The 19992-nt window shown below is 42.4% G+C and overlaps 1 protein-coding gene across 1 annotated transcript in view; it reads right to left on the bottom strand.

Moving 5' to 3' along the window:
* TTLL5 (tubulin tyrosine ligase like 5) overlaps positions 1 to 19992 on the bottom strand; it is a 171874-nt gene that overhangs the window by 97846 nt on the left and 54036 nt on the right. The window contains 6 exon segments of the mRNA XM_015418352.1: positions 3574 to 3677; positions 4122 to 4268; positions 6372 to 6492; positions 13059 to 13356; positions 13628 to 13774; positions 19312 to 19424. Of these exon segments, the coding sequence (XP_015273838.1) occupies positions 3574 to 3677; positions 4122 to 4268; positions 6372 to 6492; positions 13059 to 13356; positions 13628 to 13774; positions 19312 to 19424 (930 nt within the window).

The following is a 19992-nucleotide window of genomic DNA, read 5'->3' as shown; positions in this document are numbered from 1 at the left end:
CCCTCCCATACAAAAAGATCAGAACTGCTCACCAAGAGGTATACCAGAAAATCTCCAATTTAAGCCTTTCCCAGAACCTAAAGTAGCAATTTGCTAGGTCAAGCAGGTACAGCCATGGCATGGCACATCTGATTTTGTTTTGTCAAAATTGCAATTCACATGCTTCCAAACCTATTCTCACATAACAGAAGAATAACGATAACTCCTAAGAATTCATGAGCAGCAAAGAAGGTCAGTCATGACTTCCTTTATAGTACAAACATTAAGGGTCATCCTAAACAGAATTATACTCTACTTAAGTCCAATTATTTCAATGGGGTTAGAAGGTTGTAACTGCTTCAGATGACACTGTAAACCCCAGAAGAAACTGAAATGAGGAGGAAAGGCAAGCTGTGAAGAACACAATAGTTCCAGTTTTGTGGACAAACTAAAACTGATGCATTCAGATGTGGGAAACCCAGATTAAAAACTTCAGGCTGCCACAAAACTCATACAGAGTATATGTCATACAGTTCTCTGCAAGAGCAGAACTTTCTTTGCTGCGGACAATATATGGGACTATAGGAGGAAGGCGAAAGATTTATGCGATCTGAAGAGAAATCAATTAAATATGGGACTATAGTGAACATTTAAATTTGAAAAATGACATCTTCATTTTCAACTTATGAGAGAGAGAGAGAGAGAGAGAGAGAGAGAGAGAGAGAGAGAGAGAGAAGCTTACACTGTTCTCCCCTCCTCCATCTTATCCTTAGAATAATCCTGTGACATGGGTTACACTGTGTGCGCATGACTGGCCCAAGGCCACCCACCAAGCTTCCATGGCAGAGTGGGGATTCGAACATGGTTCTCACAGACCCTGGTTCAGCACACAGATATACTCAGTAAGGTAGGGAAAACCAACCCCAATAAGTTATTTAGCAGCTTAAAATACTGAACAGAATTCTACCTTCCACAGACAATACTTCTCTGACCTTTAATGTGGGTAAAAATATGCTTGAAACAAAAATTATTACAAGGAATCAGAAAGGCAAAAAGACCAAACACATTAGTTTGCCAGCATAATTGCCAAACCTGTGTCAAGATTTTTCTCCCCAACTGATGGCACAGATTTATGGGTAATGATTTCTGAAAACAATTATAGAAAAGTGCAACACTAATCACTAATGCTTTTGTGACAATCATGCTACATTTATTAATGTTTGGATATTTTTCCACAGTGGTCCCCTTGCTGCTAGACAAGCTAGATAAGAGAAATTGTTGTACTGTTTCTGTTTTGCACACAGCCAGTCAATCCACACAGAAGATGGAAAAAATACATACTGCATGTGCCACATTACTAGTGTTTTATCTGAATATATCATATATCTGAATACATCTTCAAATACATTAGTAGCAGGAAACCAGCAATGGAGGCAGTGGGACCCTTAGATGACCAAGGGGTAAAAGGAGTACTAAAGGATGATAGGGAAAAAGCAGTGAAGCTGAATGCTTTTTTGCCTCTGGCTTCACTGTGGAAGATGGGAGGTGCTTGCCCACTCCAGAACCACTGATTTCGGGAGGGGTACTGAAAGACCTGAGTTTGGATTGAGGCAACACGAGAGGAGGTCCTACGACTGATGGATAAATTAAAAACTGACAAATCACCAGGCCCGGATGGCATACATCTAAGAGTCCTGAAACAACTCAAATGTGATCTTGTGGATCTCCTGGCAAAAATAAGCAAATCACTAAAATCTGCCTCCATCCCCAAGGACTGGAAGGTAGCTAACGTAGCCCCCATCTTTCAAAAAGGTTCCAGAAGAGATCTGTGAAATTACAGGCCAGTCAGGCTAACGTCGATACTGGGTAAATTGGTGGAATCCATTATTAAAGATAGCATAAGGACATTAATGAACAAATGCTACTGAGGAAGAATCAGCATGGATTCTGTAAGAGAAGACCTTGCCTCACTAAACTTTTAGAGTTCTTTGAGGGGGGTGAACATACATGTAGACAGGGGTGACCCAGTGGATAGTGTTTACCTAGACTTTCAGAAAGCTTTTGATAAAGTTCCTCGTCATAGTCTCCTTAGTAAACTCAGCAGTCATGGGATAAGAGGACAAGTCCTCTTGTGGATTAAAAACTGGTTAATTAACAGGAAACAGAGAGTGAGTATAAATGGGCAGTTTTCACAGTGAAAGAGGGTAAGCAGTGGGGTACCGCAGGGCTCAGTACTATGTCCGTTGCTTTTTAATTTGTTCATTAATGATTTGGAGTTGGGAGTAAGCAGTGAAATTTGCAGATGACACTAAGTTGTTCAGGGCAGTGAAAACCAGGGAGGACTGCGAGGTGCTCCAGAGGGATCTGTCGAGGCTGGATGAGTGGGCATCATCATGGCAAATAAGGTTCAATGTGGCCAAGTGCAAGGTGATGCACACTGGAGCCAAAAATCCCAACTATAAGTACACATTGATGGGGTCTGAACTGGCAGTAACTGACCAGAACAGAGATCTTGGAGTCATGATAGATAACTCACTGAAAATATCCACTCAGTGTGCAACTGCAAAAAAAGGCAAATGCTATGCTAGGAATTATTAGGATGGGAACTGAAAACAAATCAGCCACTATCATAATGCCCTTGTATAAATCGATGATGCGACCTCATTTGGAATATTGTGTACAGTTCTGGTTACCACATCTCCAAGAACATTACAGCATTGGAAAAGGTGCAAAAAAAGGCAACTAAAATTATTACGGGGATGGAACACTTTCCCTATGAAGGGCTCTTCAGCTTGGAGAAATGATGACTGAGGGGTGACATGATAGAGGTTTACAAAATTATGCATGGGATAGTGAAGGCAGAGAAAGAAGTACTTTTCTCCCTTGCCCACAATACAAGAATTCGTGGGCATTCAATGAAATTGATGAGCAGTAGGTCTAGAACAGATAAAAGGAAGTACTTCTTCACCCGAAGAGTAATTAAAACATGGAATTTGCTGCTGAAGGAAGTGGTGGCAGCTACAAACATAGACAGCTTCAAGAGGGGACTAGATAAACATATGTATCAGAGGTCCATCAGTGGCTATTAGCCACAAGTTGTAAGTGGAACACTCTGTCTTGGGCAGTGCTGCTCTGTATTCTTGGTGCTTGGGGGGGGGCAACACTTGGGAGGGCTTCTGGAGTTCTGGCCCTGCTGGTGGGCCTCCTGATAACACCTGGGTTTTGGTCACTGTGTGATACAGACTGGATGGGTCAATGGCCTGATCCAACGTAGGCTTCTCTTAAGTTCTTATTTTTGCAATGTATTAAAGCTGTTTTTGTGGTACATCCTCTCCCATGAGTATTTCTCAAAATTAAGGACTGGTTCCTCGAAACAGGAAAAACCTAGTTACCCACTGAGGTTGGCAATGCTACATTTTACTGAGCTGAAGAAAATTCTGTTTCAAATTTAAGGCCTCTCACATGTGTGAGATCACTGGATCCAAAAGTTCTAGTCTGTACTTTACTATAAATAGCGATCAATCAGGAAAGACAATCAACAAGAAACATGTAAGATAATACTTCATTTGAAAAGGCAGTAAGTTTCATTTATACCTTGCATTGGTAATGAATTCCTGAAAGCCTTCAGCATCTACCCCCTCTTCCTCCTCTTCGCCCTGTTTTTTCATTAATCTGGCCTGAGACATTTGGTCAGTTTCCTGCAAAAAAAAAAAGTAACATTACAGTAACTCCACAAGAACAGCCTTTCTGCATGTGGTATCATGTGACAGGACTCTTAGGTTTCTTCCTGGTTATGCACTTCAGAGGGTCATCAGGTATATTCAGTGAGGACTAGATTCTGCTTTCAGTATCTGAAATAGTATTTCAGTGTCTCATAATATGATTTATGAGCACCAGAAGACGTCTAGGCTCATAGATCATCTGCAGGTTACATGCAAAACCTCCATTTCATTTGTTACAGTTGAAGTTTGGAAAGCAATTGTATGAATGGCTCATATTTCCTCACTTCTTTGCAACATCTGAATTTACACTGGGAATGGTAAGCAGTCAGCGACAGAAGGGCCTTACACCGGTGGCTGTAAAAGCAAAACAGAGTGCTGTCAGCTCTGAGAGATCATCTGCATTTATCTGGCACAACTCACCCTGTTGTAACAGATGATAAATTCACCCAGCTGGTGAGCCAAGATACGCCTACGGTCATATAGAGCCAGGCGCCTACTCGGGAGTAACATCCTCAAAGACTGCTGGAGATTACTGGCTGCTCGTTTCAAAAAGCGAACCACCAGCTCCTGTCACCAAGAAACAAAGTTAAACAGTGGACCCATCCAACTCCCCCCCCCAATACTTTATTTAAAACATTTTAATCCTGCTTTGGGGGCAAAGTTAGCCTACAAAGTGGCTTGCTATTTTAAAAAAATCAGTTTAAAATACCCAATCTCGCGCAATCAGTAAAAACGACAAAAATAACCCCATCAAATCAGCATCAGAACCAAGGACAGAAAGAAACCCTGTTTCAAAAACGCTGTTGGTAATGAAGATGAAGAATGCCAGGACTAGAAAAATCACGCACAATAAAATTCAGTTAAGTAAAAGCCCACACACATTGCATTAGATCTATGAGAAACAGATCTTGAGCATATAGCTTACACTTAGAAAGCAGCCATAGAGGAACCATGGCTCAGTCATTGTGCTGGGAAAGGTGTGCATGTGTGGTGGGGGAAGTCTTAACATTCTCCCCATGGTGTTCCTCGGTACCACTCCCCCCCCCTTCTGGGGCTAGGAGGAGCCAGGGGCATGACAGTGGTTTATCTACATTATATGAAGTACATTATCAAGTGTCCAATTATGGATCCCTAACATAATGTGGTGCTGCGGATCCTCACTCCATAATGTGGAGCTGCGGTGGTTCAAGTGGTTAAGATGCTGAACTGCAGGCTGTGGAAGGTCGGTAGTTCAGCAGTTCGAGACCCGAGTGAGCTCCCGTCTCTAGTTCCAGCTCCTGCCAACCTAGCAGTTCGAAAGCAAGAAATTGCAAGTAGATAAATAGGGACCACTTCAGTGGGAAGGTAACAGCGTTCCGTGCGCCTTGGTGTTTAGTCATGCCGGCCACATAACCACGGAAATGTCTTGGGACAGCGCTGGCTTTTCGGCTTTGAAACGGAGATGAGCACCGCAACGGATTCGACTGGCTTTCGAGCAAGGGAGCTTTTACCTTAACATAATGTGCAGTTTGGCCATAAGAGTGAACTTACAGACAAAAGGTGCCAGGCATGAGGCTCAGGAGTTCTAAAACTACCCATGACTACTGAAGATAGGCAGTGTGTAAGCTCACCTCTGAATGGAGGTTCTGCAGCCTTCTACAGAACACTGACCAAGCCCATCCTCCCTCCAGTCACCATTATGCATCTCTGGTCACACTCTCCCTGGCCCATGCCTTGCAGCAACTCTGGCTAGAAAACTATATCATACCCCTTTCCACTACATCATCAGTCAATGGTAGTTTTGGAATTGGAAAACTGCCTTCCCTGAAAACTGAGCACTAAAGCAAGACGCCTGCTGTGGGTGTTCAGCTTCAAACACTCTGTCTCCACTCTGGATTTACTTTTGGTCAGATGCCCTGCTAGCATGCAAATGAACTGCTTCATAGCCAAAGCGTTGAATTTCACAGCTCGCCTCTCACTAGCATTATATTAGGTTGGTTTGATCTGTTATTTTAAACATTATTTTTCACAGCACAGCAGACAAAGCAGCTCTCAGAAAGCCAGTTTCAATTTTCCACTTGGAAAGAGCAGGGGTAACATTTTCCACTGAGGCAAACTGATTATTCCCAATTCCTGACACAAGACTTTTAATCTATGAGCTGCACTGGCTCTTTACCCATAGGCTGCTTTCATAGAGTCTCCATTCAAGAGAAGAAAACTGCCATCTTGAAGGCAAGGCCTAGAAATGTGAACTGAAGTCATTAAGCACTGTCAGCCCACTGCTGCAGATAGAACAGCTCCGTTTCCATCTCTGGAAGTTGGCAGCCAACCCAGAGCAGCTCCACTTGAGACATAGGAGAAGAGAAGGCTGTATCAAAATCTGAAGTGCAGCCCATCAAGCATGCTCCATTCAGCTCCCACAGGGTGCCCCACCCCTATTCCCAATCCAAACACCCTTCGTCTGCAGGCTCTCCATACCAACAGTTCACACCAATTTAAAGAAAAGCAGTCAGACAATTTCAGTAACAGAAAACAGAAGCAGAGTGAGCTAAGCCCTGCGATGATTAACAGCATGCCTACTCAACCTTAGATGATGGGAACCTGCTTCATCCTGCCTGTGATTCAGGGATGCTAAGTAGGATCAGCTTAGTTCCTCTCCAAAAAGAGCTGAGCAAGTTCACGCTTTCTTACCATTTGTTCATCCTCCTTGGCAGCCCAAGCAGCATTCTGGACCTGATCTCCAGCCTCTTTCATCAGGCGCAGCTGGACACGCTGCAGGTAGGCAGAGAAAGCCCTGCGAGCCTGAACTTTGCTGTAGGAGCAGGAAGGGACAGATGGCAGTCAAAAGGGCAACCAAAACTCCTTTGCTTTGAGATATAAAGATCCTTAATTGCTGCTTAGACGGAGAAGGAATGTTTTGTACTATGGATCAATGAGAAGGTTCCTGGACTACATTTGCCCTAAGAGGTGTTACTTTAGCCTCCACTGTCAACCACGAAGCAAAAGGGGCATGAAGAAAGCAGCATGTGGCCTGAGAACTTAACAGTTGAGGGGGGATATCAAAGTCCAAATTCCCTTCTCAAAGTTAAAAAAATTGGTTTGCATATTAAATTTCCATGTTTCCCCACTGGGATGCCAAAGAATGCTATGGAACATTGGTTCCCAACCTTTATGGTATGGTGACCCACAAGTCCCCATAAGCTTTGTGACCAACAAGCTGGGAAACACTGCTACGGAAGATATTATGTGGGTAGAGACAAAACCCGGAAGAGATTTCCAAACCCATTATAACAAATGATGAAGGCAGTTTATGAGCATCAAAACTCTTATACAGGCCAGTGTTACAGTTCTGCTCTTCATAAGTAGCATCTGATTTGTCCACTGAACAACAAAGCTCTGCCATGATGCTTTAGGTACACTATAGAACCTAGTGAATATTTTAAAAAACTACCTTAAGTCTCAGACAGGTGCATCCTCTAAAAAACAGGCCTCTGGGAAATTAAAGTTCAATATCTGAAGGTATGCTTGCCTAGCAGTTTAGAAAATGTTCCACAGAACATGTCAATCAGCACCAGAGAGGTAAATATTCCCCTGGTCACGCTGTAGAATTACAAGGGCTATTCAAAATGAGCATATGGGACAAATTCCCATCTTAACTGTTTTCATTACTCTTGTTTTACAGCGCAGTTCAGTCAAGAAATGTTACACAAAAAACTGCTTTATACAAACCACAGAACTCCTTTATGATCCTCTTTATCCCATCTTTTCACAATACCTTAAACAGTGAGCTGTCTAGCTGTTTCTGCAGTAAGGGTTAGATAAGAAGAGTCAGCAACAGATGCTGACCATACAACGATACCAGGCAAAGCCTGTGTCATGTCACCATCTCATGCTCACAACTAAGAATAGTAGCAAACTTATATATAAATTAAATTCCATATATAAGCACTTCACCATCCCATTCTCACTCCTCCTAATCAAGTATCCTACCAGCAGACAGACTGAAAGCCACCCAGGAAAGTCTCCATACCACTGCATATTCTATATAACATCAAACTGTTGTCACTTAGTGAATGCTGACCAACAACATTCACTTACCTTTACTGCCTAACACATAAAAAGCCAAAGAATACACTGTACAGCAGGGGCATGTAGGGGCACGTGCCCCATCACTCATGGCCCACAACTCCCGTTGCCCCTGCCCTGAATTTACCAGCCGCACTCGTTCGCCTCAGCCGCTACAGGGGAAGGAGAGTCAGCCGGCCAGTGTGATTAATATGTGGTGAGTATGCGCTCCATGCTACAGTAGAGGGTGGGCAAGTCCTGCCGCTACTGTAGCACAGAGTGCATATTCAGCACGTATTAACTGCACCAGCCTGCCGGCTCTCCCTCTCCCAGGCCGAGTGAGTGGTTGGATAAGGCAGGCAGGGTCACGTGACTGCAGCGAGACCTGCCTGCCTCATCCGCTTGCTCACTGCCCTGTCACCTGGCCAGGGAGAAGGAGAGCCAGCCAGACAGTACAATTAATACTCAATGAATATGTGCTCTGTAAGGTAAGGTAAGGCAAGACCCTTCTCTTCTTTGCCTGCCTGCCAACGGGATCTCTCCCCCCCCCTCAGGATTTCCCAATGCCCCACCAACCAACCAAAATTTTCTGTCTATGCCCCTGTTGTACAGATAGAATTCTTCTGCAGTCTACAGACTGGGTACATAAAGGAAAGCAATATTTCAGTTTTAGGAGCTAATAGCCTGCTAATTCATTAACAGAAAGGAAGAATCACGCCTCCGTACACTGAAAATATCAATACATCACTAACATTTCATAATAGTAATTAAAGCCTCCACAGTTCCTAAAATATAATGTTGTATGTTCCATTTAACATGGCTGTAACATAGGATAAATAGCTTTAAGTAACTTTTTGAATACACTCAAGAAGTTACAGTACTACATTAAATTTAAAGACAATATTCTGCTGTTAAATGCCAGGTTAGATGGTAAAACAGCTGCCATCTTGGACTTGATCCTAAATGAACAGCTCAGCCACATTGAACTAACTGGAAATAACAGGTCTGTCCAAGTTCTGCCAGATTTCTTGGGTCAGCAGCAAGCTAAACCTGGTTGTTGGGAGTGGGTATAATCTACCAAGATACCATCTCTCTGGTCAGGTGCCATCTAGCAACCTCCCATTTTTGAGTGCATGCACAGAGCACTGGGCTGTAGAAGCAGCTTAAGAAGTCTTGCTGATATACTGCACACACTGCTGTCAAGCAGGTTCCTTATGAGAGCTGACCAAACTGATTTTGGCACTGGAGGTTCCCAGGCTTGTGGTCCTACGGAACTTCAACAATCATACAGTTCTTTGTCAGGTAGCTCAGGATTTCATGGCTGCCATAAGAACCATGGGACAGTTTCGGCTGACAATAAACGTTCTGTTTTCTGTTCTTGACAGGATGAAAGTGATCTATGGTGGAAGCGCTTAAAGTAATTCTTACCAAGATCAAATCACCTGCTAAGTGATTTCAGAGATCTGGATCCTCTGTAGAGGGAAAGTATCTTTTTATTCAGTCTGCCTCTGAAAAACAATAGATCCAACTGCTTTCTTGACAGGGGTGCTTCCATATATATGGCTGACAGCCCCATCAAAATCCTGGTGCAGTCTTTGTGATGTGGAGGCAGAGTGGGTGATACCTATGGTTGCTCCAAGTGCCCTCTCCCATTGGCGAGAGCTCATTCATTCCTCTCATTTACTGGGCAGCTGGAAATAATGAAATAGGGAGGGGGATGACTAGAGTCACACTTGCTGAAGCTGATCAAACTAGGGCTAGAGCCCATGTAAGCCTATATTGAGATGGTGATGGTGGCATTCTGCCGGCACTACATCTGCTCAGTGCACTGATGTTGCTGCAATGGGGTCAGAGTGTATGCTGTTCAGTTACAACACTTTACATTTCAATTGAGAGTTTAAGCTTTTTGTTGCTGACTGTTAGTTTCCATTTCAAGAATGGAAGTTTCTCTTCAGAACAGAAACGTTTCTAGTAGTACTTTTTAAAAAAATCACACACCCTCTAGCTACTATAGCTGTGAGCTTAGCAAGGAGCTTAAAGGAGCTAATTTAAAGAAATACAGACTTATTAAGCTCCAATGGCAGATGCTGCTGTAGTTTCTGCTGGTCAGGTTTCTTAGCCCCACCTCTCCTAAGGCTACTTCAAAACCTGTGCATCCTGAGGGGAGGGCAAGAGAGAACAGCACAGCAGGGAGCTTAATGACATCATATTCTGAAGGAATCGCCAAAGGCTTGAGAGAAACCAGCTGAGGCAGCTCCTCCTACACCAGGAGCTACTGAAAGACCTGTGTGCCCTGAGGGGAAGGGAAGAGAGATACCCAGGCCAGGGAGCTCACACAATCAGAACCTGAAAAGACAGCCAATGGCTTGAGACAATTCTGTTTATTGTGGCCTTTTTAAATTTCAAACTGTAAACCACCTTATTTTTTTTAAAGGCAGAATATCAATAAATACAAGAAAGAAGGGATTTCTTTCCATTTGTATTTCCTAAGAATGTGGATAGAGTCCTTGAAGAAATGAGAGTTACCATATGGGTTCTTGACCCTTGTCTTTCTTGGCTAATTAAATTTTCTGGGGGAGAGCTGACTCAGGGCTTACCACAAATTATTAATGCATCATTACAAGAGAGATCTATTCTGAAAGAAACCACTATAAAGACCTTAAAAAAATCTCAGGGCCCCTTAGACTTGAACAAGTATCACCCTGTATCTAATTTGCTTTTTTTCTGGCCAAGGTGGCTAAGTGAGAGCTAGTGGTTAGCTAGCTCAAGGTGTTTCTGGAAAATGTGGATTATCTGAATCCTTTTCAATGTGGCTTTTGTCCCACAGCCTGGTCAGAAACCAACCTGTCTGCTCTGGTGGGCTACCTTCACCAAGCAGCTGACAGTAGGAAGTTCATCTCTATTGGTTCTCTTAGACTTCGGAGTGATCTTCATCACCACTGATCATGGAAACCTGCTGGACTGTCTGGCTGGAGTGTGACACACTGGAGGCATATATTTTACGGTTGCTTTGGTCCTCTGGTGGATAGGTCCCAGATGGTGGTACAGGGAGACAACTGATCCTCCTTTTGGCTTTTGGGGTTCCACAGAATTCTACCTTGTCTCTCATGCTAGTCAACAGACCTGGGATACACTGCCATTAATACGCTGGTGACATTAAACACGTTATGTTTCTTCTTTCCATCTGATTTCAGAGTGGCAGTGGAAATCCCTACCTAAGTATTTGGAAACTGGAAAGGGCTGGATATGGGGGAAAAGGGAAGCTTAATCCAAACAAAAAGAAGTACTGTTGGGGTGAAATAGCATTAGTATTACAACCAGTTCTGGATGGGGTAGTAGTCTTTCTCACCAGGTTCAGAGTCTGGGGGTTCTTTTAACCTGCTTGAAAAAACAGGTAGCAGAGATAGTCAGCTTTTATCATCTTAGGCTGGTTGTCAGCAGCAGCCTTTCCTGGAAAGAGCAGACCGGGCCATGACCATTCATGTCACTCCTAGGCTGGATTACTGTAACATGGTCTCTGAAGAACATTAAGAAGATTCAACTGGTACAAAAATACAGCCACAGGGGGTGGGATGCAGGCTAATATTTCTGGTAACAGAAGACACTTCAATCTGCAAAACAGAACTTTCCTACCTCTCCCACTGCAGCCCACTGATGTCCTTTTAATATGGCTCGTGGGGGACAAGAGACCCTTTGGAACGGCATCAAGGGTGAACATGGGTGTCTGGAGCATGTAATATGTCAAACAACTGAGACACAAGCAAGTGGTTATCTTCTTGGCCCAGCCATGCAAACGTTAGCAGCAGATGAAAGTGACAGGATGACAAGAGTATGAAAATTTTAGAACTTGCCCTTGGATCTGAAGGTTTTGACATTATGCAGAAAAACAGCCTCTTCAGAACATATTTACATACAATACTAACCATGACATGAAATTTTTCTCCATATGAAAGGGTTGAGCCTAAACCGGGGGGGGGGTGCCAATTCACTCCCAACTTCAGATCAACGCATCATTCCTAGTATTTTTCCTGTCTGAACCCCAGAGGCAGCATTTCAAGGGGAACAGCGGGCTGCAGCAGAGGTGGGGGTGGAGCCCCATTCCATTTGCAGAGCTCCGTTTGTAGTACTTTGGATTCAACCCAGCGTTTAACACACATTGGGTTAGACATGCTTCTTTCGTCCCACAAGTAAAAGCACAATAATGGAAGAGTTTGCTGGTGCATGAAAGGGTAATACTACTTTTTTTTTCTTTCTCAGGCAATGTTGGAAAAGCTTAAATGTATTTTTTTTAAAGGAACTGGCAGCAAGAATTGAAAAATTAGGTATTTCAAACTAACAACTGATGCTTTTCTTTTTGAAGCTACAATCACAGATAAAATGTAAGAGCAGCCCCTATGGAATCAGACCAAGGATTCATTTAATCCAGCACTCAGTTTGCAACAGAGCCCAGTCAGCTGTTTCTGGGAACGTTACAGCATCAAAGCAACAGTCCTCCCTTGTTGTTTATCCCTTGGATCTGGCATTGAGCTGTGACTGTGAAAGTTTAGTTGCCATGGTTAGTAGGCACTGATAGGCCACAAATGTTTAACCACAAATGTTTAATCCCTTCTTAAAGCCACTGTAGCTACCACATTTTAAGACAATGGATTATATAAATTAATTATGAATCTTCCACATTTACAAGTTTTGAACATGGCAGTAACAAGTTGCTCCTGGTGACAACCACGTGCGCTAGTGCAGGGGTCCCCACTGTAGAACCCGTGGCCACCATGGTGCCCACCAAGCGTTTTTTAGGAAGTGGGCAGGGCTCAGTAGGGCTTGTGTCCAGCTGAGCTTCTGATTAGCCGCTGAAGATCTGACTGCTTGCACAGATACAAAAAAAGACATTGCTTCAGCAGCTGCTGCCACCACAACACAAGGACCTTCACTGCATGACTGAAGATAAGCAATGTGTATGCAAGAAAATACTTTCAAACAATATGTTCATTTAAAAAGGCATACTGTTAAGCAGAGCAACTGCCTGAAATACTGAACACTTACTATTAGAGTTATGCATAAACTCACTCCCTGACACTTTTTTATTGGTTCTGCCTCCAATGGCACCACCCTGTGCCAGAATTCTAACAGTGCCTTCAGGCTCAAAAGGGCTGGGGACCCCTGCATCAGTGCAATCAGAAAATATGTTTCCAAGCATACTCTGGTTTCGCTACGGTTCATATAATGATTTAGGATACGATTCCAAGCAGACAGCTACAGTGTCTCATCTCATCTCAACTGCTATATCAACCAAAGTCCTTTCATGAGAATTCTTACCTTAGATTCCTATTCTCTTGCAGAATCTGTAGCAAATTAAAAGGTGGTTCAGCATCCTTAGGTAAAGGTTCCACATTGTTCTGAGACAGCATCCCTTCAAGTTTGTGTTCGGGGTCCTTTGGCAACTTTCCTTGCACCTTGTCTGATGACTGTGACTTCAAATTAACCTTCACGTTCTTAAGAGAGCCAGCTGTTTCGCTCCGAGATACCTCCAATTCATCATCGTCCTCTGCTATCTCCTCTTCCTCTTCACTCTCTACATCTGACTTGAGGACAATATCAGCTGACTTTGAGGTCACTGTTAGAGGCAAGATATTCCTTGGATCTCAACTTTTTACTGATGTTACGGCAAAGAAATGTATGTTCTTGTACACACCCACATTCAATACTTACAACATTGACTTTGTATCAGTGATTACTCAATAGATAAGTGAAAAAGCAAAACACATCCACAACCTACTTTTGTCCCAGAAGGTGGTCAGGATATGCATATGCAGGACAGGTTCCTTACCCTCCAAACCACAGGATTCATGCTCTCATATAGAAAAATTATTCAGACTGACATGTACCTGACAACCTTGTTCTTCCTGATCTTAGTCTGCCAAAACGTCGCCTTCGTTTCCGTACTTCTAGCGACAGGAGTTTCCGCTCATATAGGCTGGCATGAAGCTGAGCATTACAGTCCATGGCCTCTAGACCCTGTTCAACAGCAGCACCTATTCTGCAAAAGCACAAGAATGGCAGTAAGTTCAGTGCCCTTGCTCTGTTGCTAAGTCCATAAAAACCTATATGCTGGCCTTCCTAATAAACATACACTTTGCCTATACCAACTTTAAAAAGATTCAGCGAACTGGCTTATGTTTGAAGAAGGCTGTAAGCTGCCTTGCATTTCTCTTTTTAAGAGTATGAAGATTGTGTTATTTAGCTAAAATATTTACAAGTGGACTGCTGTTTTCAAGAATGATTCAGTCAGATGAAATACAACAGAAACAGAACTATCCATCTTGTAAGCCACATTGTTGAGTGGTCAACAATCACAACAAAGAAAGGGCCAAAGCAACCTGTCAGACTTTTAAAGCAACATATGACCACTGGGGCTCCCAACCACTAGGCTTTAGCTACCAGAATAGTGTTCCTTCTTCCTGTGGCTGGGGACCCTATCAGGTGATGTGGCAGTAATAAGATTTTACTCCTGGGAAGTGGAGAGAAAAAGAATTTATACCCCACCCTCCCAGCCTTGGGCTGGGAAGGCAGGGTATAAATTTGAATAAATAAACTACACAGAACACTTCCAGAAAATATAAATTACATTCATTCACAGTTCCACTTATCTGCAAACAGCTTTTACAGTAATACAGAACAAAGATTAAGGAATTCAGACAGGCAAGCCCACATACACAGAAAGCGAAGCACGTACCCAACTCAATTGCGGGCACACACCCATTTAACAATTGCTGTGTATGTGCATTAGACAGGGAGACTAAATAAACCATGGGTCAACTATAATGATGCATAGGCTTGAAATGTATTGTAATAAGTTATATAGGGTTTGCCTTTAAGAGAATTACTCCAGACCTCCAGCTCAGGTTTGTAAGTGATGTGCAGTCCATTTCCTCACTGGTCAACGTTAAGATTAACCTCACAGTATGATCTGGGAGTTCATAAACAGTAACAAACTATATTGGTCTACCTTTAGCTGCATGACCACCAACAGCCAGATAAGTGAGAAGAGATATAAATCTATTACTTGGTTTCTCCTAATTTAAAAAAAAAAATAAAAAGAGAAAAAGGGAAATCCACCAACCCAATAAAAGGGAGTCCAACACATAATAAATCAATATTATCCTTGGGCCAAAAGGATCCTGAGGCACAAAGGCTAAGCAGTCCACGTAGATATCTAATTAACTGAGGAGCAGGATATCCCCTCCTAGCTATGCAGAACACTGCCATAGAAGTAGGAGAAACCCATTGTCTGCAAGACGGCCTCTGTGTCCTGTTGTTCTCAGATTCCTAGAGAAGTCCAAATTTGGCCAAGGCCATTTCTCCCATAACTGAAAGCCTCAAAGAGTTTCAGTAGTCTCTAGGAATGGACTGTGTTACAGTGAATGGACTGGATCCAGTGACTCCGTCCAGCTAAGAACTTCTGCATCAGAAAAGGAGGAGCCCCAGTGAAAGGAAGTCACTATATCCAGTCCAATACAATTCACTAGAATGCTGGTTTTAGTCTTGTGAAAGGAAAGACCTACAAGCCCTTATTCCTCACTGGAAGGTTGGAAAGCCCCATGGCTGTCCCAGGATTCTGCTTGGTGCTGCTGCTCTTTTCACTTGCTCCTAGGAGGTACCAAAAAAATCCCGGGGAGTAACTGCCACTACTACCAAATCAGAGAGCTTTTCCTGCTGGACAGATACACACATCCAACATGATATACTTGCAATGCTGCTTAGATGCTCTGCCGAGGTGGCATGTCCCTTCCCTCCTACAAGCTAGCAAGTGGATGATCTGTCACACTTTTTCATTTATGAGCTATCATGCTCAATGGTGTACTTATCCACTGCTCCTCCGTTAACCACACTTTAGACAGCAAAACTGAATAGTCGAGGTGTTTACAGAGACCTGACTCAGAGCATTCAAAATATAAGGATTTGAATAAATAAAATAAAAAAAACATGTGGACTGTTGGAATATCAGACCGAGCAAGGATACAGAGAAAAGTGAAAACACGCAGTCCTCTTATACTAAAACCCAGTACTTATCCTAAACAACATAACAATGTTTAATTAGGATAGGCTTGCATTACTCACAACAGGTTAAAACTCGGCAATACCTTAATTCTCAGAGTTGGGACTTCTCTCCACTCTCCCTCACCACATGGGCAAGATGGAGTCCCTAGATAAAAGTTTACTTCTTCGTGGCTTGTGCCTCCCTGGTCAGAAGCCATCAGATGAGGGCTTCTTTCCCATGTCCTGGGAATGTATAATGACTCTTATAAAGAACCCCCACACAGACACACATACAGACACACCGGTTGTTCTGATCTTCTTGCCTCAAAAGAGAAAAGGTTTGAGCCATTTGGCTGCCCATGTCTCTGTCTCTTTTGGATGTCACATTCCGACAAAGTGTAAGATGGTAAATCACCACCCACATCTATTTGCATATTTAAGTACTAAAATACTCTGTGCTTGGGGCTTGATGGCTCATCCCTTGGCCTCCTCTTTTCTGCAAGCTATGAGCTGGGTTTCAACTCAAAATGAGTAGAATTTCAAACGTAGCATTATTGGGGTGAATTCTAGGCTGGAGGCCATTTCTCTACCAGATTAATTGTAACAGTTCAAGTACTCTCAGTATCATATTTTCAACAACATTTTGTATTTACTGAAGGGAGAATATGAGTTCATACATAAAAGCTGAGAAATCTCCTATCCATAGGAAATCTACTTTCAAATAGCTAACCAAATTATTTCATCATGATAGACTTCCAAAATATAATCTAGAAAGGTATAAATTTGTCCTTGGGTGTTTTACCCATCAAAGGAGGAGGAAAATGATCTGTGCAGAAAAGCTCAGTCTAGTTCTTTAAACTGGAAATGTGGGTAGAACAACTCTGTTCAGCAAGACTGAGTTATAACAGAATGAAGCATTATGTCGTCCATAAGGAAAAACCAACTAACTTCCTTTAAATTTCATTACATAATCTACTTACCGAGTTCGTCTAGGAAGAGGCCCTCTTCTTGACCCTCCCCTGCAGAGGGAGGAAAAAAACCAAAAGCAGATTTTGGCACCCTGTATATTTATAAGTTATTGTAAAAACCAGATGACTTATTGAAGAGGACACTAAGAATAAAATCTTTCACTTAAACTGCAGGTAATACTATAAAGAACTACTTTCCGGAATAGACAAAGGTCCACCTATTCCAGCATTCTGTTTTGAACATCAGCTCACCAGATGTCAGTGGAAAGCTCACAGAGCATGATGATCACTACCTATTTGTTCCCAGAATCTGGCATTCAGAATTTCAAAGCTTGTGTACATGGAAATTCTACTACATTATCAAAGTGAATCACTGACAGCCTGATTGTAATCCTCTTGGGTACATAAACAGATATAGGGGGGTAAGCTTCAGTTGTAGAGTATCTGCTTTCATGTAGAAGGTCCCTTGTTCAATCACCAGCATCTCCGGTTCAAAGAAGCAGGTAGCAGGTGTTGGAAACACCTCTGCTTGAGACACTGGAAAGCTGCTGCCAGTCTGAGCAGACAATACTGATCTTGACAGAACAACGGTATGACTCAGTATAAGGCAGCTACATAAGAAATGAAGACTGGTATAGAACACAACTTTAATCAGATGAGTGGTTCTATTTAGGGCATATCTATACATTAACATATGCATAAATTAGTTCCTCATATAAGAGAAAGTTGCTAAATTATGAACTTTGTCACAACACTGTTCACCATGAATTTGTCTAGCCCTTTTACATTCACCTAAGCTAATGACCACACATTTCAATCTCCCCTGCTTCAATCTGCCCTGAAACTATCACAAATTAACTTACATGGATGATCCCTGTTAGGTGTTTGCAGTTCTTAGATTACAGCCATGAAAACAGTACTGTGATCTTTCTTGTACAGCACTTGGCCTCTTTAGATGCTTTAAAACTAAAATTGACAAAGACTCATATTTCTACTGTTAGAAAGGAAGACAGATTTCTTTCTATCAATTTTCTCCACAATTTCATAAACCACTATAATTTTCCCTTTGGTGTATCAATTTTGAAAAAAGATAATTAAAGTTACAGCCATTGGGTTGTATCCAGCAATGGCCCACAATAAGCAGTCAAAGGGACTGGTCATGGCTCAATGGTCCCAGGTTCAGTTCTTGACCCCCTTCAGTTAAAAATTTCTTAGGCAGCTGGGTTAGAGAAATCCTCAGTTTGCAGCTTTGGAGAGCTGCAGCTACCATTCACAGCAGAAAATATTGGGTGAACTGACCAATTATTCACCTCCATATAAGGCAGCTTCAAGTATTCTAATTCCTAGAAAGCCTTAAACAATTCCCAAGACGCAAAAGGAAAATAAACTGCTGCAATCTTTCCAGCAGCAGAATGCCAGAGAAAATGCATTCACAGTAAGGAGTATTTGCTTTATGCTACCATAGTAAATAAATAAGATGTAGATACCTGGAACAGTTACTTGCTGGCACTATACTCAGAACAAGTCTATTAAAAAAATTGAATTCCTCCAAGACAACAGAAACGTATCTAACTGGAAAGGTGCCTTATCTGCCTTTACAACAGTTTTCTTCTCTGCTTATATGGTGGATTATTTTAATGATAAAAAACTAGAGTCTGACATACTGCCCCCAGTGCACAGTTTATGCCCTATGGATCACAGGATTTTCTCTACTGTGATATTCAGAACAAATACTTAAATTTTTGTTCCATTGCATTAGCAATGGGAAATATGGCTTACAAGGGTATCCCAAATGGGCTCAGGCTACAAACTTCACCTGCCACATATTGCTTCTTCATGTATAATGAAGAATCATTTGGGCACAACCCAGGAAAACCTGAGAGAGGTCCAGGTGTGCATAATGTGAACAGATCTATGCATTCATATTTAATTTGTTCAGACTACCAATGGAGGTAGCAATGACTATGAGCTCAGATAAAAGGGAGTTACAAAGATTCACTGGAGGAGAGGTTCACCAGTGGCTACTAGCCTTGGTGACTGAAGGGAGCCTCCATCTACAGAGGCAGCGAACCTCTGCATGACAGTGCTGGGAGGCAGCAGCAGGGGAGGCCTCTATGTCCTGTTTATTTGGCCCTCAAGGGCAACTAGTTGGACGCTGTGTGAAACAGCATACTGGACTAGATGTACTGCTGGTCTGATCCAGCAAGTTCTTCTTGTACTCTTAAATAAGATCCAGTTTAGATAAGTACAAAACAAAGCGAACTTGCAGGGACATCCAGCTGGCTACTGTTGAAAAACCTGGATCTTGGTTTGATCCAATAAGATAATTCTTATGGTCTTGATATTGTCCTCCTTTTTTATTCATTTTTTTGCTAATATTCCCACTGGAGTAGAAAAACAATCCTGAGCAACGGTGATTGAAAAGCTAAATGGAATCATCAGGCAATTGCCCAACAGTTCCGCTACTTTTGCTTTAGGCAACCCCTTATCTATATTTGGCTTCATTTTACTCTATCCTTTCTCACAATTCCACCACCTGCAGACTTCCCATAGATTTTGCACACCACTTCCCTACCTTTCATTGAAAAGGCGTGCGGCCAGCATATAGTTCATTGTTGTCTTGTGTTCCAAATAGGATCTGAAAAGCCAAGAGCAGTAGATTCAGTAAAATTCAGATTAGCACCGTTTTTTAAAAAATGAAAGGACATCTAGCACTGCAGATCAGAAAAGGCAGGAGAGTAATAAGGAAGGCACAGCTGGTATGAAGCTGGTATAAAGCTGGAGTATACGGGTAACACAAGATAAAGGCAGTGAGACAACTTTTGTTTTCTCAAGAGTATAAAACATAGCCCAGAATGTTAAATTTAAAGCCTGAGGAAAACATCCTAGAGCAGGGGTGTTGAACTCATTTGTTATGAGGGCCGGATCTTACATAAATGAGACCTTGTTGGTCCGGGCCATGTGTGTCATAAAATGTAATGCCAGGTAGCGGAGATATAAACTTTATAAAGGACACAAACACAAAGGGTTTTTTTTACTTAAAATAAAAACATGCTTCAAACATTAGCACTCTTGCAATATTTTGCTTATTTAACAGTGTCTGATAACTGACACCTCTTGCTCTGAATTAATGCATCAAAATGTCTGTGCTGTTGCAATCCTGAGTATGCTGTTCAGGTGTTTATCTGTAAGCCGCAAACCTATGATGACACAGCAGCAGCAGAACTGGAAGAAGAAGCAGAAGA

Source organism: Gekko japonicus, unplaced genomic scaffold (assembly GCF_001447785.1).
Source record: "Gekko japonicus isolate JY-2015 unplaced genomic scaffold, Gekko_japonicus_V1.1 scaffold3, whole genome shotgun sequence".
Lineage (NCBI taxonomy): Eukaryota > Metazoa > Chordata > Lepidosauria > Squamata > Gekkonidae > Gekko > Gekko japonicus.
This window is presented reverse-complemented; position numbering and strand designations above follow the sequence as displayed.